Below are 23009 nucleotides of genomic sequence, written 5' to 3'. Positions count from 1 at the left end.
AGATATGATTAGTTTTATTAAGTGTTGATCCAGCTGCTGTATTTATATTCCTCTTATTTATATCAACAATATTTGTCCAAGCATCTGAATACAAAATTGGAACCTTCATTTGCTGTAGGCACCGTTGCTACCTAAGTTTGATTAAGATGGAAGTAAAAATTCAATCATAATAATGAAGCAGCACTAGCTGGCTGGACCAGACGATGTCTTCTGTTTGTTGGAGAATTAAATAGCATTTGTTATCAGTAGTGTCACTGCAGAAATCTGTATAATCAGCGCACAAAGTACAAAAAACAAAAGTATTTTCTTTTTCTATTACAAAGTACCAGAGATACTGACCTTGTAATACAGAGGACTACAACACAGATGATAGCAATCTGGATGGTTCCAATCACAGCTGCTATTAAGACATACTGAAATCGTACTGGACCTGGAACCACATATAAAACGCTGTAGTCCTTTTTTTCACAGTGTTGTCCAGTATATCCGGCATCGCATCTGAAACAAAAAATACTTTTTCCAGTTATACCTACTGCTTTCAAAGAATGCTGGAAAAAAAAATCAGTGGCCTAAGCATAAGCATATGTGTTTTCTTCGCAGGACAGGCCCCCTAGAGAGAATGCTGGTGCCTCCTCAACCTCATAGAGGGAAGACTTCATGTCCTCAGTGTTACCAAGGTCTGCGAGAATGAACGACACTGCAATAGTGCCAGGAGGTGCCCAGGGGACTGGGACTTACCCAGCATCAAGTGGAACTACTTGCACGTTGTGAAGAGAATCCATTTAGTTCCTTGCACAACATATTTTAGATTTCTCCCTTTCTTTGGGGAGGTGGGGGAGGGTGAAAAGCCATCTAGTTGTGGCTCCTTATGCAGATTACCCCTAAGGAGGTGATAAGCAATCATCCAAGATCCATATGAAATGTGATTAGATGTTCCTGCAAGTAGACACTTCATTTACATTTTGTCTGGTTGCTATAAAAAAACCCTCTGTTGATGCTGCAACCATCCACCCCAATGCTGCCTGCTGTGCTGCCCACCACTTCCCATCCTGCAGCCTGACGTCTCCCCTCTGTGATTTTGGGGAGCAAACAGTGTTTTTCTCATTTTAGCTCTTGCCCCGTTTTCCCTAAAAAGCCCAAGCAAGAAGACGCAAAAATCCAGGTCAATGGCAGCAGCCAGATCGCTTGGGCTTGTCTCAGAAGTGTTAGTGGTGCACTAACCCTGATGGGTTCAGCCTTGAGCTTCCACCCTTTTCCTCTCCTGCATTCCCACAGCAGCCAGCAGCTTGAGGAAAGGACATTTTCCAGCTGAATGGAGAACTTAGAACGCAGCACTTGCAAAGAGCAAAACATGCCCTGGCTGTTTGTGGGTGCTGGGAGAAGCTGGCTTGAGGATCTGCCCTGGGGGGTAAGTCTGGACTGTATCTTTGCTATCCTAGTCCAATGTCCCAGGAAAACAGTGCTTCATGTGTAGTAGTCCCTTTCTTTGCCACCAGGCCACTGGTTGGACTTCATAAGTAATATCCACACCTCTGCAGGGAGGCATTTGCTGCAGAAACATGTGCTTTCACTATCACTCCTCCTCCCTGCTCTAACCTCCTCCAAAGCCACCTCCTGCGTGAAGGAGCCACCTTTGCCCCAGCTCGCTGCCCGATGAGCATCACTCCTGCCACAGCAGGGACATATCCCTGGTGACACTCCTCTCCTTCAGACCGAGGAGGCTACCTAGTGGCTGCCCGAGCACTTTGCAAAGTGATTTTTAAAATATAACTAAATATAACTGAAGGTTACTGAATGTTTTTACCATCAATTAACATTGTGTGTTACTCAATAAACTTTTGCCACATAAAACGGGGAATTTGTTGAATAATTTAAGTCTAATGGTTTTTGTAGCAAAAAAGGCCATGATTACTATTATTTCCCATAGTTTATCTAGACTGTTTTTGTAAGTCAGTATTTTCACACGTGTAGCCTTTCCTCCTTGGTAGAAGGGTTACCTGCAAGATGGTTCCAGCATGTTAGTGGAGTGCTCACACTTGCCATGCATGCAGAAGCCGTTGTAATGCTCTGGACAAGGGATGTAGATCCCTCTTGCGCTTTCTTCCAGTTTATTTGCATTCTCTGTGAACACAGGTGAAGGGAACATTAACCTGACAATGCAGGATAAGGTGAAATGATGGAAAGAACTTAACATATAAAAGAAAGGAAAATCAGAAGAACAAGATGTGAAAGATGTTGTTTATGGGAAGCAAGAGCAAGGGTTTGCACCTTGAAACAGGTAGGCTGATGTAGATGCAAAGCTTTGCAAGGTTTTCTGTCATTCTTTTGTAAATCTAATTCCTGTCAAGTTACAGCAAATGAGACACCAGAAAATATAATTCGACTATTCAAAACCTGATTACAGAATACCACATGAAAAATGCCCCATCATTTCTGTTATTCTCTGTGGACTGTCTCCTCACACCCAGGCAAGGCTAGGAGGAATACCCTGGACATTTGCATGTAATATACCATTACAATATATTTGGTCATTCAATACAACATATTCAGAAAGATAATTTTGTGGCTGAAGTAGGGGAGCAGGAGTCCAGAGCTGAAGTTTATCATCAGTGCTGCATGCCCCTGAGCCCGCTGGCCTCCTCCCCATCCCACAGCATGGGCACCTCTAAACTAGTTTGACTTTCTGTGCCTACTTCTGCAGCTGTTAAACTGTCCTGAGACTGCAAATCCGGGAAAACACTTCCCTCCATGTAGCCAGGAAAATGTAGGCTTCACTTAGTCTTGAAACAGCTACATGCTCAACATTTACATCATGGGCTGAAATACAGAGTGTTACTTCCCATAAACTCACATGCCACCGAGGTGTTAATTAACGTGGGTAATTTTGGTAAACTCTTCCATTTAAGCACTACTTATAACTTCTCAAATTGTAAACACTCTTTCTCTGTGATAGCATCATCTAGTCACAATTCATTAAAAACAGAAGGAAAAAATATGATAGATGTCTGAGGAAATGTAGTTTGCACACAAGTAAGTTGAAGCATTTGTTTCTTCCAAAGGAAGTCCCCGAGTGTTATGAAACAATTGCAATTTGTGTTCTGCCTCCAAGCCAGTCATGCCGGCAGTAGGTATGCTTAGATATTATCCCACCTTTGGGAAAAGTGTGTGCAGCAGATCCAAGATTCAGATTTTCATAATGAATTTCTTTCCTGTCGCTGCTGCCCAAGGAGAGTTTTAAGAGTCTCTAACAACTTGCACTAATAAAGTTGGTTATATTGTCCTTATGTTAAAACAGGCAAGGACAAGCTCCCAGCAAACGAGAATGACAGGGCAACATCTACATCCCTGTAGAGACCAGTACTTGTTCATTGTTAGGACTTTCAGAACCTCTGTACTATGGACAATTATTGCATATTTCTAAATGCACATACGTTGAACACAAACCTGTCTGCCTCTCCTAGTTCCCTATTTACATTAGGGTATCTGTGCCAAGCTGCCATGAAGGCTGTCAATGACAACACAGCGCAGAAGCGGGTGCTGCATCACAGTGCAGTGATGATTCCTGGGCTTGGGGCTGACAGCCATCTCTGAAATGGCACGGGCTGACAGGAGGTGTTATAGGCATGGCATAACCTCCTTTGAGAGCTTGGCCAGAAATTTCTGCTACTGCAAAGATGTGGGAGCAGAAGGTCTATTTGGTCTGTCACTAAACATTTCTCGCTACCTATCACCCCCTAGGTGAGACATTGGCTACCAACATGTGAAATACATACATAGAGAGTCATCATCTCAACAGGACTTCATGTATGTTCCTTTTTTCTACTTGGAAATCTTCCTAGAACAGAAAAAAGTGTGACGTGTGTCAACTATCAATGGACTTGCCCAGTGCACACACGTAGATCCCAATGTGCTTGGGACTTGTTGGACTCCATACCCATGTAGCGATCATCTATACACCATGCCTGATGGTTTCTGGGTGTGCTGGATAACTGCTATGGTCCACATTAAAATACATTTCTGTCCAAGAAACTGCACTAAGAAATAAGGGATCCTCATTAATATGCATTTTTTTAATTGTGAAAAATATTGCACATTTCCTTCAAACCTTCCATTATCAAGAGGAAGTTTGCTTCCTTTCTGAAGAACAGGAGACTCTCTGTGCCTGTGTGTGTCTGTGTGTGTATCTCTGATCCTTCCTTCTCAGGTACCAAGATACTGCTGCGATGTCCGTGCACCACCGCCAACCAGTGTGATAATCCCTCCTCTCTCAGATGAGTGTTGCTAAAATGCTAAGGATACCATTTGGTTTCTTTTTTTTTAAAGGCACACTTCAAGGTGGTGAGGGAAATTGTTACTTTCAGGACAGACTAATCTGCTAGGACTTGAAAGGGGGACCAGGACCTCTCCCAGACTTGCAGATGCTCTTGCTGTGTGTAGGCTGTAGGGCTGGTAAAAAGAGGAACAATTTTTCCTCCTCCTGTCATCATGTGGGTAGAAACCGTGTTTTCTTTAAAAACGTCTCTAGCATACTTTAAAGTAAATCTAGGATCCTGAAGAACTTGTAATTACACCTCTAAGTGTTATGTTACGATGGAAATTGCGTTACTGAATCAAAAATGAGATGGCCTAAACTTTGCTAGCAGTTCATAGGATGAACAATTCAAATGGGAAATACTTGTCATCTGGCTTGGAAGAAACCACAAAACTTAGACACAAATTGTAGTCTCTTATTTTGACTGATGACTCCTCTAAAAGAGTTAGGGATTGAACATAAAAGCAGAAAGAAGGAAAAATGTGTATTTAGTTTGATCTGCCATTTTGGTCATTCAAGAGACAGACCACGATGAAGGCAGCATTTACTTCAGACAAAGAAGCTCCCCTCCTCTTCCAGCACATTTTGAATTCACCCAAAATAATTCCCCTGCCTCAAAACAGGTTCTTTTTTCTTATTACACAAAACATCTTTTCAGATTCAAAGTAAAGACCCAAACACCAAGATATGTTTTAAAAGTTCCTTCATTTTAAAACTGACTGCTATCATTCCTGAAGGATCTGAGCACTTTTCAGTAATCCAGCCATCGATGAGATACTGTGATGAATGCATCACAATGTTTACATCACTATGAAACAAGAACTATATAAATAATTTCTAAAAAGAAAGGATATGAATAAAAAAAAGTTTAAATTATGAATCAAATAAGAACTGTACAAAGTTCAAAAAAGTAAAAAATAAATGAAATAAATTAAGACTTCCCTCCTTATTTTGGATTATTTATAAATTCAGTACTGGAGGCAATCCACACCGACCAGATTATAGCATCACTGAACTCAAGAGCCCCTCTACCACACCAACCTTATGCCTATATAGAGCAAAGCTTAAATACAAAGTTACCCACTTTTTCCCAAGCACAGCAGATCATTATTCATAAAGTAATGACACAACCAAATTCAAAGTTAGTCAAATTTCAGTAACGTTAAATTCAGCAGCTTCTCTTTAAATATTACACTTGCTGCATTGTTATTGGCAACTATGCGTGAAAGTTTTATTTGCACCAAAACGACAGGTTTGTACCTTTTTGTGATGGCTTGAATTTGAGACAGAAGCTGTAAAGCCTTAAGATAAAAATTGGATTGGGTCAGTCTCTTCTATCTCTGGACAAATGTAATTCTTGCCACGTTTCTCAGAATGCTCCTCCTTCTTATTTTAAAAAGATCAACTGTATTCAGAAATCTTTTTCTTGAAGCATTTTTCTGATGGAAAATGCCACTTTGATGAAGCCAACATCTTTTGAATTTCTGCAACACTTTTTGCATCTTTAGCCTAACATGACATTTCATATTGTTCACATCTTTTGTTAGTGCCAGAACATGACATGATAGCCTATCATATAAGATACACTAGTCAAAACAGATTATTTTTAAATGCACTGAGACCAGATGCTACTTTGCGTAGACTGAAACAGCTTATCATCTTGCTTCCTAGAAGAGTCTCCCAGTGGAACACTTGCTCTCCAACCTTTCTGTGGATGGCAGGGAGATGCCAAGACAATGAGCTCTTTAGCTGGGGTAAATTGGTTCTTGGAAAGTTATCCAGTGTGACTGACCACCCACTCAGAGATCTTGTTGTTCCTAATGGATTATCTTCTGGAATGTTAAATAACTTATTTAAAGCTATCTTGTCTAAATTCTTTAGTATCTACAGTTGTTCCTGTCCTCCGTTAAGAAAGACAGGAAGAATTACTTCAAATATATTTTGTATTCTTTTTATTTTAATTTCTGGTTTAGCTATGTGCTGTTCCTTCAGTTGTTGGAAGCTGAGTGTGCACCGTTAGGATTCTCAGGCAAGTATTTCAGTGAAGGCTGAAATTCAAAAGCCGAAAGAATCTGCCCGGTTGCAGGACCCAACTCTGCAAGCAATTAAAACAATGCAGCCAGATTCTTCTCTGGGCAGCCCTCAGCAGTCCCCAGGTCCCATCTGAGCTAGCGTGGAGCTTCTGTTACACAACTGAGCATGTGGAGTAGCGCTGCTGACAAACAGATAAATCCATTAGTGCCCTTGATGAGGATTATATGAAGTACTGCCTGGAGTGCCCAGAAAATTCTTTCCAGACACCAGTTCCTGCAATCCACTTTGGAGAAATTAGACAAAAAATGTAGGCAAAAATAGGATTCTTATGTCCAAAAATTGACTGTCAGGCACTTAACAATCAGTTCTGCAGGGCTGATAATTCTGCCATTCTTTATGTTCAAATTAGTGAGACTTTCTAGGTGATTTCAGGCAAGCAAAGTAGAGGGCCAGAGCCTGTAAATTCTCAAGTTAGCATTTTCACTGTTGTACAGCGTGAAATGTTGGAGCTTATGGAAATAATAACTGATAGGTTATGCCCATATAAGAAAATACTGGGTCGTGTACAGTGTTAATACCTAGTATACAGTCATCACTGGACCAAAGGAAGTCCTGAAAATACATATATATACATAAATTTCATCAAATAAGGGATGCGATGGTGAATGATGTGCAGTAGAAGCTATTTTGACACCTATCTCATTGCAAACAGCGGTTAAGGAGAATTGACTTACCTAATAATTTAATCTTTTAATACTGCTGAGGTCAGTCAAATTTGCAGCCAAAAGCTCCCGCTGATATTGAGGTAGTGACTCTTTACACATCACATTATCAGAGGATTTATGAAGGAGGAAAGGGATTCTTGTGTCAAATGTATGTCCTTAACCTTCTCAGCCCCTTTTGGAGGTGTGTCCCCCCTACTCCTTTTACCTCCTTGGCAGCTCTCCCAAAGATATGCTACAGAGCATAACATTGGGAACTGAACTTAACAAAGCTCTTCTGCTCTGCATGATAGACACTTGGTGCACAATTCTCACCTGAAATCAAAATAAAGGTCCAGGGAGTATCAATCTGTGGAGCAAAGGCAGAGTGTGCCCTCAGTTTTGTAGAAGAGCTTCAGTGATTGACTAGGGGTGGGAATCTGAATACTGTGGATGACCCTGGGGACAATTTACATTACTCATCTGCAGTCTTCAGAGAGTCAGCAACTGCTGTCTTTTTGGGTAAAAGAGAGCTTCATCAGCCCAGGAACATTTGGAAGAATGGTTCAAAGGTCCCTTTGCAAAGTCAAGAGGAATGGGGTGGTAATGGCGTTGATCCCTCTGAAAGTGCAGAAATGCTTTAGCAGGTTTTCTCTTACTTTCCCTCCTCTCCAATAGCATCTAACAGGAATTCAAGTCCCACAGCAACTTATGAGGGTGAAGTCCTTAAGCAGGCTTTCTACTTACTTGTAATGAAGAACCATGATGATAAATCCCAGGTCAGACCCAGCTCTGATGAGAGAAAAGAGATTTCTCCCAAGTCTTTGCTCAACAGCTCCAGACACCCTGCCCTTGACAAAGCTGCCAGCAGCCACACTGCTGTCCACCAACACAGCATCCCTCACCATTAACAGCTGCTCAGACCTGACCTATTAATTATCTTGACACAGTATGTTTCCTTCTTTTAAAACCTTTAAAACCTTGCTCTTGATCCTACGCATATAGAGTGTCTCTTTACAATGAAGAAAATGCGTGCAAGCAACTTGCCTGAAAGTCACTGTTTGGGTAGGCGTCATGAAAATTCAGAAGGAAGTGCTTGCTGCTGCTCAAGAGGGAGCTCACCAGCCCACTTTCCCTGAGAGCTAGTGGAAAGTGAGACACCAAATGTCAGATGAAAACGTCTGGCACCACTATGGTGCAGCCCTAAATTCATCCTGCAGGCACTCCAAGTACGAACTTCAGGCTAGTCTTTCTACATAAACTGCACAAAAAATACCCTCCCCATATTAGCTACTTCAGCAAGGGGGAAAAAAAGAAATGGAACTTTGTGAATTAAATTACATTCACTTCTCTTCTCAGGCACAAAATAGCCTTGCTCAACACAGTAATTTATTAATTTTAAATGTCCCTATGCAAATGAGTTCCCTGGAATAAGATAATATCCACTTTCCTTTTTAAAAATAATCTAGTGCTTTTTATGTTTGAGATGATGACAAGATGTCCTAGTGCACTCGGAAAAAAAAAAAATTGTGCTCTGTCTTTTGCAGCAATGTATCATAATTATTCAGCCTGCTGCTATAATTAATAATAGAAACCAATGAATTAAGACGCTAATAATCCCCAGATGTTCAAATGGAGAGAAAAATACTTTCATCTTGTCAGCGTATATATGTGGGCTATGCTATATATGTTAAAGCTATCTCTAAACTTTTGAAATTGAGTAGCACTTTTATTTACCACATCTGTGAAGATGTCTTCCTTCTTTAAAAAGATTGCTTGAAATTAGGCAACTTGTTAATCATTTTCCTGCACATAACAAGACCATTTGTTTACTCAAAACTAAACAAACCTTTTTTTTTTTTAACCTCACTTGTTTTTTCAGTGGCCATAGTCCACTTATATTCACTGGCTAGGCAGAGATGCCTTACCCTAGAGACTGCATAGACCCCTAGCAGCCAAGGCTCCTATGCACACGAGTAGGTGCTACCAAACAGCTACTGTGATACAAAATGCAATACAACCCAAAATAGCATAGCAATACAAGTACACGCTAGCAACCACTGCTCACAGATCTGAACAGGAACACTCAACAATATTAGCCAAGCTGAAAGAGAAAAGGAAATGGGCTAAGAGAAAAGCCCATATTGCTTCAAACCAGCATTTTTTCAGTGTTCAAGTGCTCATTTTAGACACAACTCCTCCCTGGGGGTGACCATTTAATTCAGGGAGGTAAAACAGGCTGTTGTCCCACTTTGTCTGACCTCCTCTGCTTCCTCACCACCTCATTTCATCCAGTTACCCCTGTCGAGGCCATCAGTAAAGCAGTGGTCACCGCTGTTTAAAGCGGATCCTGCACAAGAGCCTCCACACTTGATTTGAAGACATCAAGAGATGATGTACTGACCTCTTCCTTCAGGAGCTTCATGGAGCGGTTGGTTGCTGCATGTGAATGGCACCTGCCTGCTTCCCAGTCCAGTAGACTGGAAAGGTCTTCAGCTCCCCATGTTGTCTCTGTGTTAGCTGTCACCAAGTCATCTCTCAATACTTTTGTGGATAAATTACACAGACGGAGCTCTTTAAGACTGCCGCTGTGGGGGCCGCTCTTGAGGCCTGCAATCATTGCTAAGGATGTGATTTAATGATGTGGGGCTGTATTGTGGATTTATCAAAGCCCTGGTAAAAGGGCCCTTACAGTTTGTGCTTCCTTCTTTTGTACCAGGATTGAATAAATCTGCGTTAACTCCATTCCTAGAATAGATTAAAACCCTCTTTGTGCTAACTCAGCTAGTCTTTGTTTTTGGCATGCCGCTCATATTCCCTTCACTCAGATCCCCCTGTCTAAGAGAGATGCCGCCGGCCCCGTGGGAGCAGCTTTCTCCCCCTCCAGAAACCAGCCATGTAAAGGAATAATGTTGTAGTTTTTCTCCTTGTGTATGATCTCCTTAGACAGCTCATGACAGAGCCCTTAGAGAATGAGTTAACCTTATTATTATTGTAATTCTGTGTTGAAAAAAGTTGGTGTCAGTTTAGAGATTTGTGAGGTTCCCTCCAATTAGGCTGCGTGCCTGAAGGCAGAAGGGTGAATGCTGTATCGATCACACACAGCATGGCACGAGCGGAGCAGGTGTCACCCCTCTGTGAGAAATTCCTCCCAATGGCTGGGCCGATGGCTCACTTTCCCTCCCATCCAACTCTCCTTGAACTACTCATTAGTTCCAATGCTGGAGGGGGTCAAAAATGGACAGTGGGAACCGGACCAAGGACCTCTCTATGTCCTCCCCTCTGAAGAAGTATGCCTGAGTGTTGCAATTTATTCTTTAATACCAGATTAAACAGAGATGGAAATACCGTCCCAGTATGTGGATGTTAGCAGTAGATGATGCTTCTGTATATGACCAAATTGTGTTTCCTTCAGAGCAAGCATGGATCTACACAAGGAGGCAGAGGGTGGCTAGGAGGGATGCTGATGTGGGAAGCATCTCTATGTTCAGCGCTATCTTCTGGGGCACAGGAGCCAGACCATCGTCCCTACTGCACAGCTCCACGCAGCACGTACAAACACACTCTTTTCCCTAGCAGCAAAAACAAACAGCAGCTATTCACAACCATTCCGGTCTAACATGCAGTGCCACAGCAATATTAGTTAACTTAGTTAAGTGGTGATTAAGGAACAAAACTCCCCGAACTTGACAGAGTGGTGCCCTGCTGTTTCTGCTTTGTATGCTACTGTGCAATTTCTATATCAAAGCAGCCTTGCTAGTGCAGCACTTGGAGAGCCGCTTACTTCTATGTAGATGTGACCATATGACATTTCCAAATGCCATACATTTGCATATGAAGGTTCCACTTTTTTCCCCCCTTCGAGTAAACAGAGTCTGCTGCGACTCCAAAGCAGTGCTTTCACTCAGTTGGAGCTTTCTGAGAACCACCCTCCTTAAGAAGCTTAAAAAGCCCTGAAACAGCTTATTCTCATAACTTGGCAACCTTAGCTATCAAGAGTGTCTACGGGCAGGTCTTTTGATTTATAGCTGCACCTTTGATACCAAACCGAGCGCAGAGAGCAAAAGTGCAAGACCTAAAGATTTCCTGTGAAAAGGCTACAGATAATCTGCAATACAAATCAATATTTGCAAATAGGTCTTAAACATATGATGGAAGCTTGTGATGATCCTAAAAAAGGCTGTGGGTCACATTCAATATAGCTATGAAGATAGTATTGATTTTTGTCACTGATCTTTCACTTGAAAACAAGAGCAGGAGCTTGTTGCAAGAGCTGCTAGGGAGCTCTGAAACTGCAAACCTAACGCAACACCACAACCTCATGTAACGCCAGAAAGCCAAGTGGACATTATATATTCAGCTTTCTTGTCAAAGAAAGACAAGGCTGAAGCAGATGGTATGTGGGCAAAGTTTCAACTTGAATACATTGCCTTCTAAAAACCAACAGTGCTAGGAAAACAGCCCGATTTTGTGGTACGAGGCAGATGAACATGTTACCTGCACATTAAAGAGCCGCCTGATGCAGGGTCTCGAGGTATGTGCTATGGAGGAGCTGGAAGAGCTTCCTGTTGGCAACGTGTGTATGGAAAAACAAGAATCTCAACACCTCTCATGTACCACCTAGCGCGAGTACTATGAATCATGTATAATACACATATCTGAGCCCTGTCCTTGTACACATTTGTGCTGGGATGCCCAGCCGAGGGTGTGCGCTGAAGGAAGAGCATCTTTCAGCGTCATCAGGCAGTGTGGGAGTGCTGGTGGCATGCAGAGCGGATGGCAGAGTCACCAGACATCAGCCGTCTTCCTCACTCATAGCTCAGCCCTGTTCCATGGCTGCGAGCACACCTCCTCCACATCCCTGCTACCCTGTGGGTGGGCAAACGTGGAGGTGAGGACAAGCCACTCCCTTGAGCCCCTGCTCCGCCTTCTGTTGGGGGACAATGAGAGGTGCTTCCTAACTGTGACAACAGGCAAAACAATCCCCAGGAGTCACCATCACTGTGGTCTTAGCTTGTGGAGTTTGACCCATCTGCCACTGTGTTTCTAAAGGACTTCATCCTCCTCCCCTGCCAACTGGTAGATAGCATTAAATATGACAAATGGGATGAGGTGCCAGAAAGCTGATAAATACTTTTGATATGGCCCTAAAAATAGTGAGGGGATATTTGTACTGTTCTGACACTTTTCAAAGAGTAGATGGATATGCATGACCTAAGTTTTAAGACGAGTGTCAAGAATATGGATGTGTGGAGGAAGCAAGATCGTTTTGTTGGCACTGCCCCAGGGGACAGTTGCATGACTAACGATTTCTCCTGTCTCCCAGCTGCAGGTGAGCAGGGAGTGGGCTCAGGAAGGGCTGTGCCTTAGGTGTCCATCCAGAAAAGAAGAATTGGTTTGCCAGTGCAGCTCTGCCCACCTAGGACGTGACTTTTCTGCCATGGGGATTGAGAAATGGGTTGCAAGTACTCTCAGTGGGACTCCGCATGGCTGGCTGGCAACATGGTTCACACTACAGCAGGCTGCGACTGCTGTATGGCTCCGAAGGGCTGTACGGGAATTAAACTGTCTAAGGACAGCTTTCAGAAACACAACGGGATAAAATAAACATATGTTCTGATGTAAGAAAATGCTAGATTGGGTAAGAATTATAAACAACAATTTTGGTGCAGATTTGTTCTGGAGGACTAGTAAACCAGGGTGTTACACTGCCCTAAGTTATGGTCTTGCAATTGCCACCAGGCTAACCCATGCTCCATGCATGATTGAGTCCAGCGTGTTTCTGAGAGTACATCTGTAAATTTAACTTAGCATTTCCAACCCATCTCTAGAAATGTGGAACTCAAGTATAGTTCTTTCATGTCCCCTCCAATCCCTACAATAATGGTCCAAAGGTCTCCAATTCACACATGCAATACCAGTATCATGAAGTTATTCCCTCTTTGGCACATATGCAAGTGACTGGCAGGAATTTAAATATTGATGAAACTAGTGGCTCTTGCAGTTTTTAAGGACTATATTGATAAAAATGGCTTTTAAGCAGTTTGACTGTAGATTAACAAAGCATGTTTCCATGTTTGCACAGAGATGCACTTATCATCTGTATCTACCTGATCACATCCAAAGGAACACATGCATCTTACGTAACACGAAGCTGCAACTTCCATCAATCCTTGCCCTGTCTCTTCAGCTATGTGAGTGGCTTTTACTGGCAGAAAGATTGGGCAGGCGATCAATGAAACAAAACAGGAGCTTTGTTTTGAGAAACTGCTGCAAATAAAAGTGCACCCTAATCTAATTACCAGGCTGTCCCCTAACTTCCAATAGGAACTCCAGGTCTGGATAGATTGTTTTCTGCAGAGATCAATGGATGGCAAAAAGCAGTATTTGAAAAGGTCTCTGACTTATATTTAGGCCTGCCTGCAGGACGTAATAAGAATTTACATTTTGCTTGCACACTTCAGAAAAACTCAAAAAATTGCAACTGAAAGCAAGTATGAACGACAAAAGGCAAGGAGATGGAAAGGCTACCCAGGTATGTGACAGCATGGACAAGTAGGTCAGAAATGTCATTTTGGCCACAAGGCGTTTCCTTCAGTCTTTATGATAACCTGAAGGCTTTACAGCCCTGGTTTTGCACTAATTTTATATTCAGTTTTGATTGCTAAAAGCAGTCTTTTTTTTTTTTCCTCCCCTTTTTTTTGAGGGGGGGCACATGTTGGTAAGGTGCTGCCAAGCTGGAGTGTGATACCCATTTGGCTCCTTTCCCTCCTTTCTTTTTTTCCAAGATAGCATCTGTGCTTGTAAAAACATGCTGCCTGACAGAATTCATCTAGGAAACTGAAGAGCTGCAGAATTTTGGGGAAGTGTGTGTAAGAAAATAGGAGACAGAAATAAAAATATGTAACTCCTATATGTGTATTTTTGAACACTTCCTGAATCACGTGCCTGGCAAATCCTTTGTGCATATCTTGGTTATTTTAGTTGCCAGAACATGACCCTGAATGGCCTGTGACTACTCAGACATATGTCTGTTGTTGGCTAAAAGCATGGTTTCAGCCATGCTTTTTGCTGCTTTTCTTCGGGCTATTCAGAAAAGTAAATACATTTTATTGGCATATTGCAAAACTGTGATCACTCCTCTGTACAAAGCAAAGCACTACACTTGCTCAGCTTGCCTCTATTTTTATTCACCTGTCTCCCCTGAGTCCTGCGTTGTAAAACTGTGGTGGTAATGGGTCCACACAGTCTACAACTTTGCTTTTGATATGTGCCCAGTTCTATTGTTAAAGTCTTTTGTGGCTGCTCAGAGGATCAGTTTTCAGCAGACTATACATTAGAAATTCCTACTCAGTAATCAGGAGTTCAACACGTTTCCTTTCCCATGCCTGAAGCTGAAACAATATCCCTTACTATTCCCAATTTTAAGTGCAGGAGAAAATGGCAAAATAATATAAAACTTCACGGCAGCAAAACCTGCTATATTCTTTTACCTAATTTACCAAAGATACGCTTTGTTCCCCATCTGTCATGAAACTGCAACGGCAGAACAAAGCCAAACCTTTGCATGTTCTTGGTTTTGCAACAAAAGGGTCCAAATCAGTGTACAGATTTAGGCTTTTTGTCTATTACTCAAATGCCAAAGGCCTATCAGGCAGTAACTGATCTCTGATATGCAGAAAGGAGACCACTCAACACTGCAGAACATACTTTGTGCTTATCAGTAGCCTCAGGAGCTGAAAGAGACTCCTCCAGGGCACACATCGCTCTGAAGACACTGTTACAGAGCCATCACCTCTCCTTGTCTGATGACTGCAAACTTCCAGAAGAACAATGTCCTTGAAGTAACTTCTCCATGGACTCAGCTCAGACTCTGCCTGCTGAAATAAGCCAACTGCAGATGGGCTCTGCTTGCCTTGTGATGTCCATCTCCCATCAAACTTTTCTCTTCAGACCCCATGGCTCCCCTCGCACCTCTATATGTCGATGCATTTTGGCATAACAGGACACAATATGAGTGCAGAGCTTGCCCTGCTATTTCTTTCCATAGACAGCAGAATAGCTTCTCTACACCAGAGAGGTCCTGAGGTTCATCACTGGTCACAGAGCCCATTTTGAAGCACAGACAGAAAAGTCCATTAAGAACACCTTTTTTATAAATGAATACTTGCATTTACTATTTTTATACGCCCACACCCATTATTATTGTCTTGCAGAAGTGCCACGGAAGTGAGCTGTAGAGATGGCATTTGTGTAAATAAAGGGTTTGGTATTTTATCTCAGCGCTCACTTCTAGAACTAATATTCAAAGTGGGTTAAGCTGCATGGAAAAGAAAGGGCAACTTTGGGAAATGGAAAATTTACAAAGAGTAAAAATGGATGAAAAACCTGTATAGAGAAATCACAAAGCCTCAAAGCCAAACTCAACAGTCATTCTCCCACTAGCTTCAGTGGGGCCAGAATTTTACTTACTGCCTCTTTAAATCTTATTCACTCTTATAACAGTATTTTAAACCAAACAGCTGACATCCTTCTGCCCAGCCAAGGCCCTTTAAATCACTGAAATGCAGGATGGAAAAAAATCCGCAGTGCCAGATGTGTCTAAAACCAGTCACAGTTCTTGTTGAGGCAATCTGCAGAGGAAAATGTTTAGCATATATCATGATTGACAAACCACTAATAGTTTTATCAGTTTTGATACTATAGACTAATAACAAGCCCTTCCATGGCTACTTCATTTGCAAAGCACAGAGACAGGCTGGACTTCAGCTACTTGACTTTAGAACAGTGTTTTTTATTTAATCCTTTCCCATTCTAGCTAGATTGAAGTACACTTCCATTATTAAATGAAACTGTAAATACCCTGGGGAGGGGGTGTTTTTGATGTACACCTGACACAGCTTTAAACCATAGACAAAATAAAAGAGGGAGATTAAAACCATAGGGAGGGTTTTAATTTTTTTTCCTCCTGAAAAATATTTTGCCATTATGTAATGCTGTCTAAAAAGGCTAAGGCTGATGATAGCGGCAGTAGGTAAACAAGTGCATTTTGATTCAGTGCTGATAACATTCTGAAATGCACTGCCATTGCTTCTGTAACAGCACATTTCGTTTACAGCTGTTGTATTTCCAGAAAGAGAGTTCCACACTAACTTAACACTCATAGGTACACGGTAAAATGACAGCCCAAGTGTGTAAAAAGCCACCTTGCTAAGCAGGTAAATGCTGCTTTTCAAACCCGAGTTATTAAGAGCGCTTCTGCTTGCTTGGTGGTACAGATGTGCAGCTCAAACTGCCAAGGCTGGGTTCCTCCTGAATGCAGAGAAATGCTTGTATGGACAGAAGTACAGGAGAAGGTATAGCTGATACTCAAAATGCTGTGTCTCCCACAGCTTTTCCTACTTCCTAGAAACCATTTTCATTTTTCTTAAGTAATAAACTTCTGTCACTAGTGCTTTCAGTGCCTCATACACTAAACGCTAAGAAATACAAAAAGAATAGTTATGTTGCATTGCTCAATCAGTGCAAGATGCAGGTTTTAGCAGATGTATTCAATGAAAAGAAGTGGAACCATCACCAAAGGGAAACTGATATGGCAAGATACCTGTCTGCCTTTACTCAAATCTATTAAACAAGGCAAAAATTTCTACTTGTCTCCATGTAGTCTAATTACGAAGGTCTATTAAAAATAACTACACCAGCTCCTTCCTTTCTTCCCCAACCATATTTCTTTTCATTCTACCAAATGCATTTACGCTTCTTGAGTCTAGGTGAAAGCCTTTGTTATCTTAAAACTCAGGTTACCATTTCACATGTCTAAATGATCAAATTACCTTGTGTTTGTACTGTAATTTGACATGACGATACTCCTTCTAGAAAAGATGATGCTTCAGTCAGTTCTAAGTAGCAACTTTCCTTACTGTACAACTTATTACAACTGTCATATGCTTTCATCTCATGGTATTTTGATATCTAACATTCATAAAGAATGCCAAAACAAAATTCTGAAGAAATTCAGTTCTATGAATATTTCAAAATATTTTTTTTTACATTTCAGACTAGATCAAACACAAATATTTAAATGTTGATGTTTCCTTAAAATGGATATTCTAGCATCTCATTGTAACTAACTATATCCTTGGGAAGGCTCTGTAATTCCTAACAGCAGATTTACAGAAACTAGGCCTAAAATAGAGTTACAAGGCATAAAAATACACTGTGGTACTACTCCTTAATATCCATTGACTAATTGAAACTAGTGTCGTGGATGGCAAACAAAGCTCCTGTGTACCACCTTGAACAAATCCTTCAAGGATGACTCTTGAGCTAATCAAAGTGCCTGGAGCCCAGAGGAAGGGTGGAACCAAGGGCGAGCGAAATCCCTCCCCAAATCCAGACAACAGGATTAATTTTACCAGCTTCTTCCTTGGGCAAGATTGACAGTCTTGTCTCAAATATTTTTTACTTTCCTTTCTTGTAGAGGAGGCAGGGGGGTTGAGAAGGGAAAGAAGATCAAGAGGGAAATGCCTTCACCAAGATGTCAAAAGGCCAAAGACAGTTAGTACCCACCATCTTCCTGGCATGTGGATGAACTGCTGGGAGTTACAGACCGATATCTAAACCAGCACCACAGCTGACACAGGGTGAAACCCAGCCGTCGTGGCAGAGTATCAGAAGAGTCACATGTGCCACCACCCTGTATCACAGTAAGTCTCAAGACTGTACCTACGCACTTTTGTTGGCCCTACAGAAGAACCAGGCTGCATGGTTTTTCTAGACCCCAAAGCGAGAAGACGCTAAGCTTCCCTGTGACTTCTGATGTGAAGTTGGTTTGGGGCTGTCTGCAGTAAATTTAAATACAAATCCGTGAGAGCAACTTCATGGCCAGACTCTTCCTGCACTGTTAGATGGAGTTGATACAGAGCCCTGTTATTATTTAATGCTGGAATAACTCAAAGGAGGGGCCCGCAAGTGGGTGGTATCTCATTTAAGAAGTGGCAACAAAACAATATTAACCAGGTGCCACAATGTGATTTAGTTGGATATAAAATGACCTTTTTTTTTGGTAATTGTAAATCCTTTCACAACAGCAGAGCCTGCACGCTCTGCGGGGCCAAATACTATGGTGCATATTCCATATGCTCGAGGCAACTGAACAGTAGTTGTAGATCATGTTGTTGGGTCTTCATTTCCATAAACCTCTGAAAACAAAGGTCAGGAAAAACAAAGTCTGGGAGTGGCTTTAACTAGAGCATAACAACTAGCATGACTGTAAACCATGAAAGTACTTTTCCGAGGGTCCCTTCCTGCATTTCTTCTGAGTATCCCTTGTCATTAGAGGTCCTATACAGAAAGAAGGTGTCTGGTTAAAGACAACTTGAGAAAACAGGCACAATTCAAGTTGTGTTGAGTTTTAAGGATCACACTTTTATGTGTAAGCAGGAAAGTGTCTTTTTTTTCTGCAACCTCTACCTTCCTTTGAGCTTATTAATTCTTCTGATCAAAACACAGATACTGAACAGAGGACAAAAAGATCAGCAGGTACTGAAAGCCTCAAATTTGCTTAGGAAGATGGGTTTCTATACTTCAAATAAGACAAAATGTATGTAAATGACACATGATGTGTTTACGAACTGGGACACAGACGGAAGAATCTGTAGAAATGCCTATATGAACTCGGGTCTGCTCCTCTCTTGCACATACAATTTCTGGTTCTATAATCTTTAACAGAACAAAATGTTACAGAAGAGTGTTTACATGACAGTATAAGGGAAAAAAACAACCAGCAAGGTACAGTCTTGGAGAAGCAGAAGATCTGGGAGCCAGTATTTGGAGCAAGCTTTAAAAATTTTGCACGGTTCTGATGGAAACCCCGGATGGAAAAAATACACTTGCATTACAAACTTCACCCTCACCCCAAATCTTGGTGAAGCTTTATACCTGTATTCATTTCCAGGACTTAAATACTTCAGGGATGCCGACAACAGTAAAATAGCTTGGTCTGATTTTGTATTTTTTAGGCTGCCTATGCCAATATTGGTGTCACAAGTTGGTACTTGCTTTTCCTGCTTATTTCTTACAAATCAAATTCTTTGCCTGGACATACTGAATTTTCAGGCTACCGAGCTTCTATGCAAACCAAATAGCTTGCTTTATAATGTTCACTCACCACATTACTGAATTTGTTTATTATAGGAAGAAAGCACAAATGAATTCTGCAACTTTTGATTCACATTCATTAGCGACTAAATTAAGGGCTAAGCTTTAAAGGCACAAATGGAAATGCTCTTTTTCCTTGAGCTACATCAGTCTAGGTAAAGAGATGTCTAGCAGTTCACCTGAGACCTAATTTGAGTTTTAATGCTAACAATTACAGGTTCCATGAGCATGACACTGGGAAATCGTAAGTAATGAAAAGGCACGATTTGTCTCATTACAAAACCACAAAAAAACAAAAATCCAGAAAAACAAGGCACATTTAACCAAGCTTAGCATATGTGATTCAAAGTTAAAGGAGAACTCTCATAAAAAGTGAGGTATCCTCTTGAGGCTGGCAGATTAAATGAGCAATATTTCTCTCTCCCTATTGCTTGTTTTTAAAATCTCCATAAGCCTGTTTTGAATTTGCATGCTCCTCAGGAAAAGACTGTTAGGAGTAATTGCTGTTAAATCACACGGTGCAGCGCTCCTGAGTGCTGCAGCTTCCTTCCTGGCATAGGACTTGTTTGTGAGGCTATTATGTGACTCTACAACAGTGTGTCTGTCTTTTATTCCAGAAAAATATGTAGATTCAGTAACATGGAGCCAAGCAGGATCTAAAGATAAATTTCAGACTGTTCTATAGAAGAAAAACTCGGGGTAGCCTATGCTGCAGCGCCCACCACTAGACAATTGCATTAATCCCTTTTTTTTTTAATATTTTAGAAATAAAGCTTCCAGTCCTCCTGACAACACAGAAAAATGCTGGGGTGGGACATTCTGCACTCCACCTTTTGAAAACCAGGAGTTAAGTTACAAATCCAAGCAGTTGCAAATTTTCATTTAAAAAAGCACGTAGGACAAGCGAAGGTTTGGGGGCCAAGTGAGCATTTGGGACTGCTGGCTACTCAGACTTTAGCCGAGAAGTAGTTAACAGTAAGATTTGTTAGCCTACCAGCTGGCCTCTATCTCTACTTTTTACATTTTCTTCTGGATATCAACAACAATGGAGGAGTTGTGGGGCAGTGGAAGGGCTGGAGACCACCGTGCTATCAGAATATGGTGATCTCGCTTTTGCCTTTGAAAATCACTCAGAAGAATTCCATAAGAGTAATAGTTCTCTTATCTGTGTTTTATAATACTCCATAAATTAAACTAAGCTACACACAGTTACTATTCCTGAGTAAACACTATACTACTTTCTGTGATGGTAAATTTGAGCTTGAATTTGGAAGCTTCCAGGTTTGACACAATTAGCTGAGACATTTCCTCTGGTTTACTTTTTGAAAGGAGTGCCTGGATTAGGTAGGCAAAAGAAGACCAAAATGCCTTCTCCACCTGACTGTTACAAAATTATTTTGTAAGTGGAGACCAGCTCTGTTCTGACATCATCTTGAGTTTATGTGCCCCATCCTTCAGCTGTTCGTAGATATCTACATTTCTGAATTATCAGACATCTTAAAGGACATCCAAGCAAGTGGGACATAATATGGTCCTGGAAAGAGATGTCCTCACTGCTTTCCTCAAGTCATAGGCCAAAACCCCCTGAATTGTATGGCCTGAAATATAATCTCTACTGTTTTTTTCTTTGTTTTGTAGAGCTCACCTGCCACCTTTTATGGACTTACACTATGCACAAAACTCACGTACATTTCAATAAATCCTCACACTTGTAAATGCAACTAACAATTGCAGCAACATTTAAAATGTTCACATTTTAAAAGAAATTTATCAATTGTATTATTCTTGCACTCCTAAACACCAAGAGTGTGCATGCGTATGTGTGTGAGTGTAGGCAGAGGCTGCAGCTAGATAGCATTCATGCTGCCACACAGCTGTCCAAATATTAAAATAAGTTTTTTTTTGATTTTTAAATGATTTGATGGAAAAGCAGGGATGCAATTTCTCCAGTGTTTTTACAGAGCTGCAGATCAGAAGTGTTTTTTTCTCTAGTTGTGATGGATGCATGGTGCTCAGCTCTATGTCTAACTTGCTAATTCCATTAAGAAGAAAGGAAAGCCTGGTTCACAAAGGCAGAGAAAAACTGCATGATAGTTTATATCCCATAGCTAAGCTCTGGGGCTTTATTATTCTTTACCAGTTTAGGAAATGGCTGACATGGTAGTAGACACAAAATTTCATTTAAAGGGACAATGTCAAGTGGTTTACATTCAAAACTTAACCTACTTTGAAAATGTTATAATCTGGAGAAGGAATCTAGTCTGAAGTTCTCATATTTTATTCCTGGGGGGGGGAAAAGTCACTCTCTATAGAAATCCAGTGCTGCTGGTTTTATTCCTGGCTGCTCTCCAGGCCTATTACAGACAATGAAGACAACTGTGACTGAATTCAGCGGGCTCTGTATTAAGCCTGTGAAGAAAGGATGCATCACACCCCAGTTCTTCTCACATGTACTGGGTCAGTGCACCGTTGCCAGTTCCTCACATTTTCTTTGATAGGCACAGCTTGTGCTCTGTTTCCAAGGGATTAGAAATTAATGATGCAGACTGGTGGGTTTTGGTGAAGTTTCAAGATACTTTTCTTTTTTCAAACATAAATATGATGTGGTATCTATTTTGGAGTCCAAGACTCTTGGACTTTTGAAGAGACCTTGTGAAGAACCCAAGGATCTTCTCTGTCCCTGGAGTAGGAAATCTGCGGTGGCTCCTGTGGCCTTCATCCCACAGCCCTGGCCCAGCCAAGGGAAGACGATGTCTTGACACAGATGGATTTTGCCCTTTTTGGTGGAGCATTCAGTTTGCTTGGGCAACACAGACATCTGCTGGATTACTTGCCCAAGCACTTCCAGTAGTGCCAGAAAGGCCCTAGTGCCAGAAAGCGGTCTGAAAAAGATCCAAGGCTGTCATGTAGATTTGAAATCCTATGGGAAACCAGGGGGGAGAGCAGGAAACTGAGCAGCCGTGAGCAAACGCACAGCATTTTGTGCTAGTTAGCGTTTCCCAGGCACAGCCACAGCATTAGCAAGAGCAGTCACAGCGCTGCCCGCAAGAGAGACCCCAGACTAGCCAAGACTGCAGAAGGCACCACCAGAGGTTGCTGTCAAGGGAAAATTTACTGCTGTAGAGGAATCCAAAAATATGGCTCAAACTGACCATTTGCAGACATGCATTTTTCGCCAAGGAGACTATTTGGGATGAAAATGCTTTCTTCCCCTTTCCATCAGCTTTGCTGCACTGCTGGCATTCAGCTGCTGAGACTTGATCTAATCAATGCTCGTATAGGGAGGTTTGCCTGGCCTGGAAGATGATATTATTGAATAGGTCTATCAAATTTGTCAGTGTCTTCGCTGACAATTTTCATGAATATATAATATTGAAATATGGCTTATCCACACTGACTTATTCTTTATAGTGCTCAAAATGGCTTGAAAAAAGTCTTTGTAATTTGATAATGAGAAAGGATAAAATCAGTTAGAGGCATAATTGCTAATATCCAGATCTTAAGAAGGGAATATAAATATTGAAGAATAAAGATAAATAGGCAAATGAATAAACAAGATGAAAACTCCTTGATTGCCTAGACTCTGAATGCAAAAATGCCACCGAAATACCCAACTTCTTCATGCATATAATGGGGAAAGTCACAAAAACATCAATCACAGGACTTTCAGCTCAGACACCACATTCCAAAACATACATTACACTTAAAATGTTTAAAAATGCTTTAATGGAACTTGCAAGATAAAGTGTATTTCTATTGGATTTGAGCGAAAAATCCCATGCATTCATTTATTGACTAAAACC

The 23009-nt window shown here is 41.4% G+C and overlaps 1 protein-coding gene across 1 annotated transcript in view; it reads right to left on the bottom strand.

Moving 5' to 3' along the window:
• TMEFF2 (transmembrane protein with EGF like and two follistatin like domains 2) overlaps positions 1-23009 on the bottom strand; it is a 131133-nt gene that overhangs the window by 5360 nt on the left and 102764 nt on the right. The window contains exons 8-9 of the mRNA XM_086465609.1: positions 1998-2121; positions 340-498 (exon numbers count right to left, since the gene is read on the bottom strand). Of these exons, the coding sequence (XP_086321735.1) occupies positions 340-498; positions 1998-2121 (283 nt within the window). The remainder of the gene's footprint in view (positions 1-339; positions 499-1997; positions 2122-23009) is intronic.

The sequence above is a fragment of the Leptosomus discolor genome, chromosome 5, assembly GCF_034619465.1.
Source record: "Leptosomus discolor isolate bLepDis1 chromosome 5, bLepDis1.hap2, whole genome shotgun sequence".
Lineage (NCBI taxonomy): Eukaryota > Metazoa > Chordata > Aves > Leptosomiformes > Leptosomidae > Leptosomus > Leptosomus discolor.
Note: the sequence above shows the minus strand (reverse complement) of the source record. Positions and strands in the feature narration are given on the sequence as shown.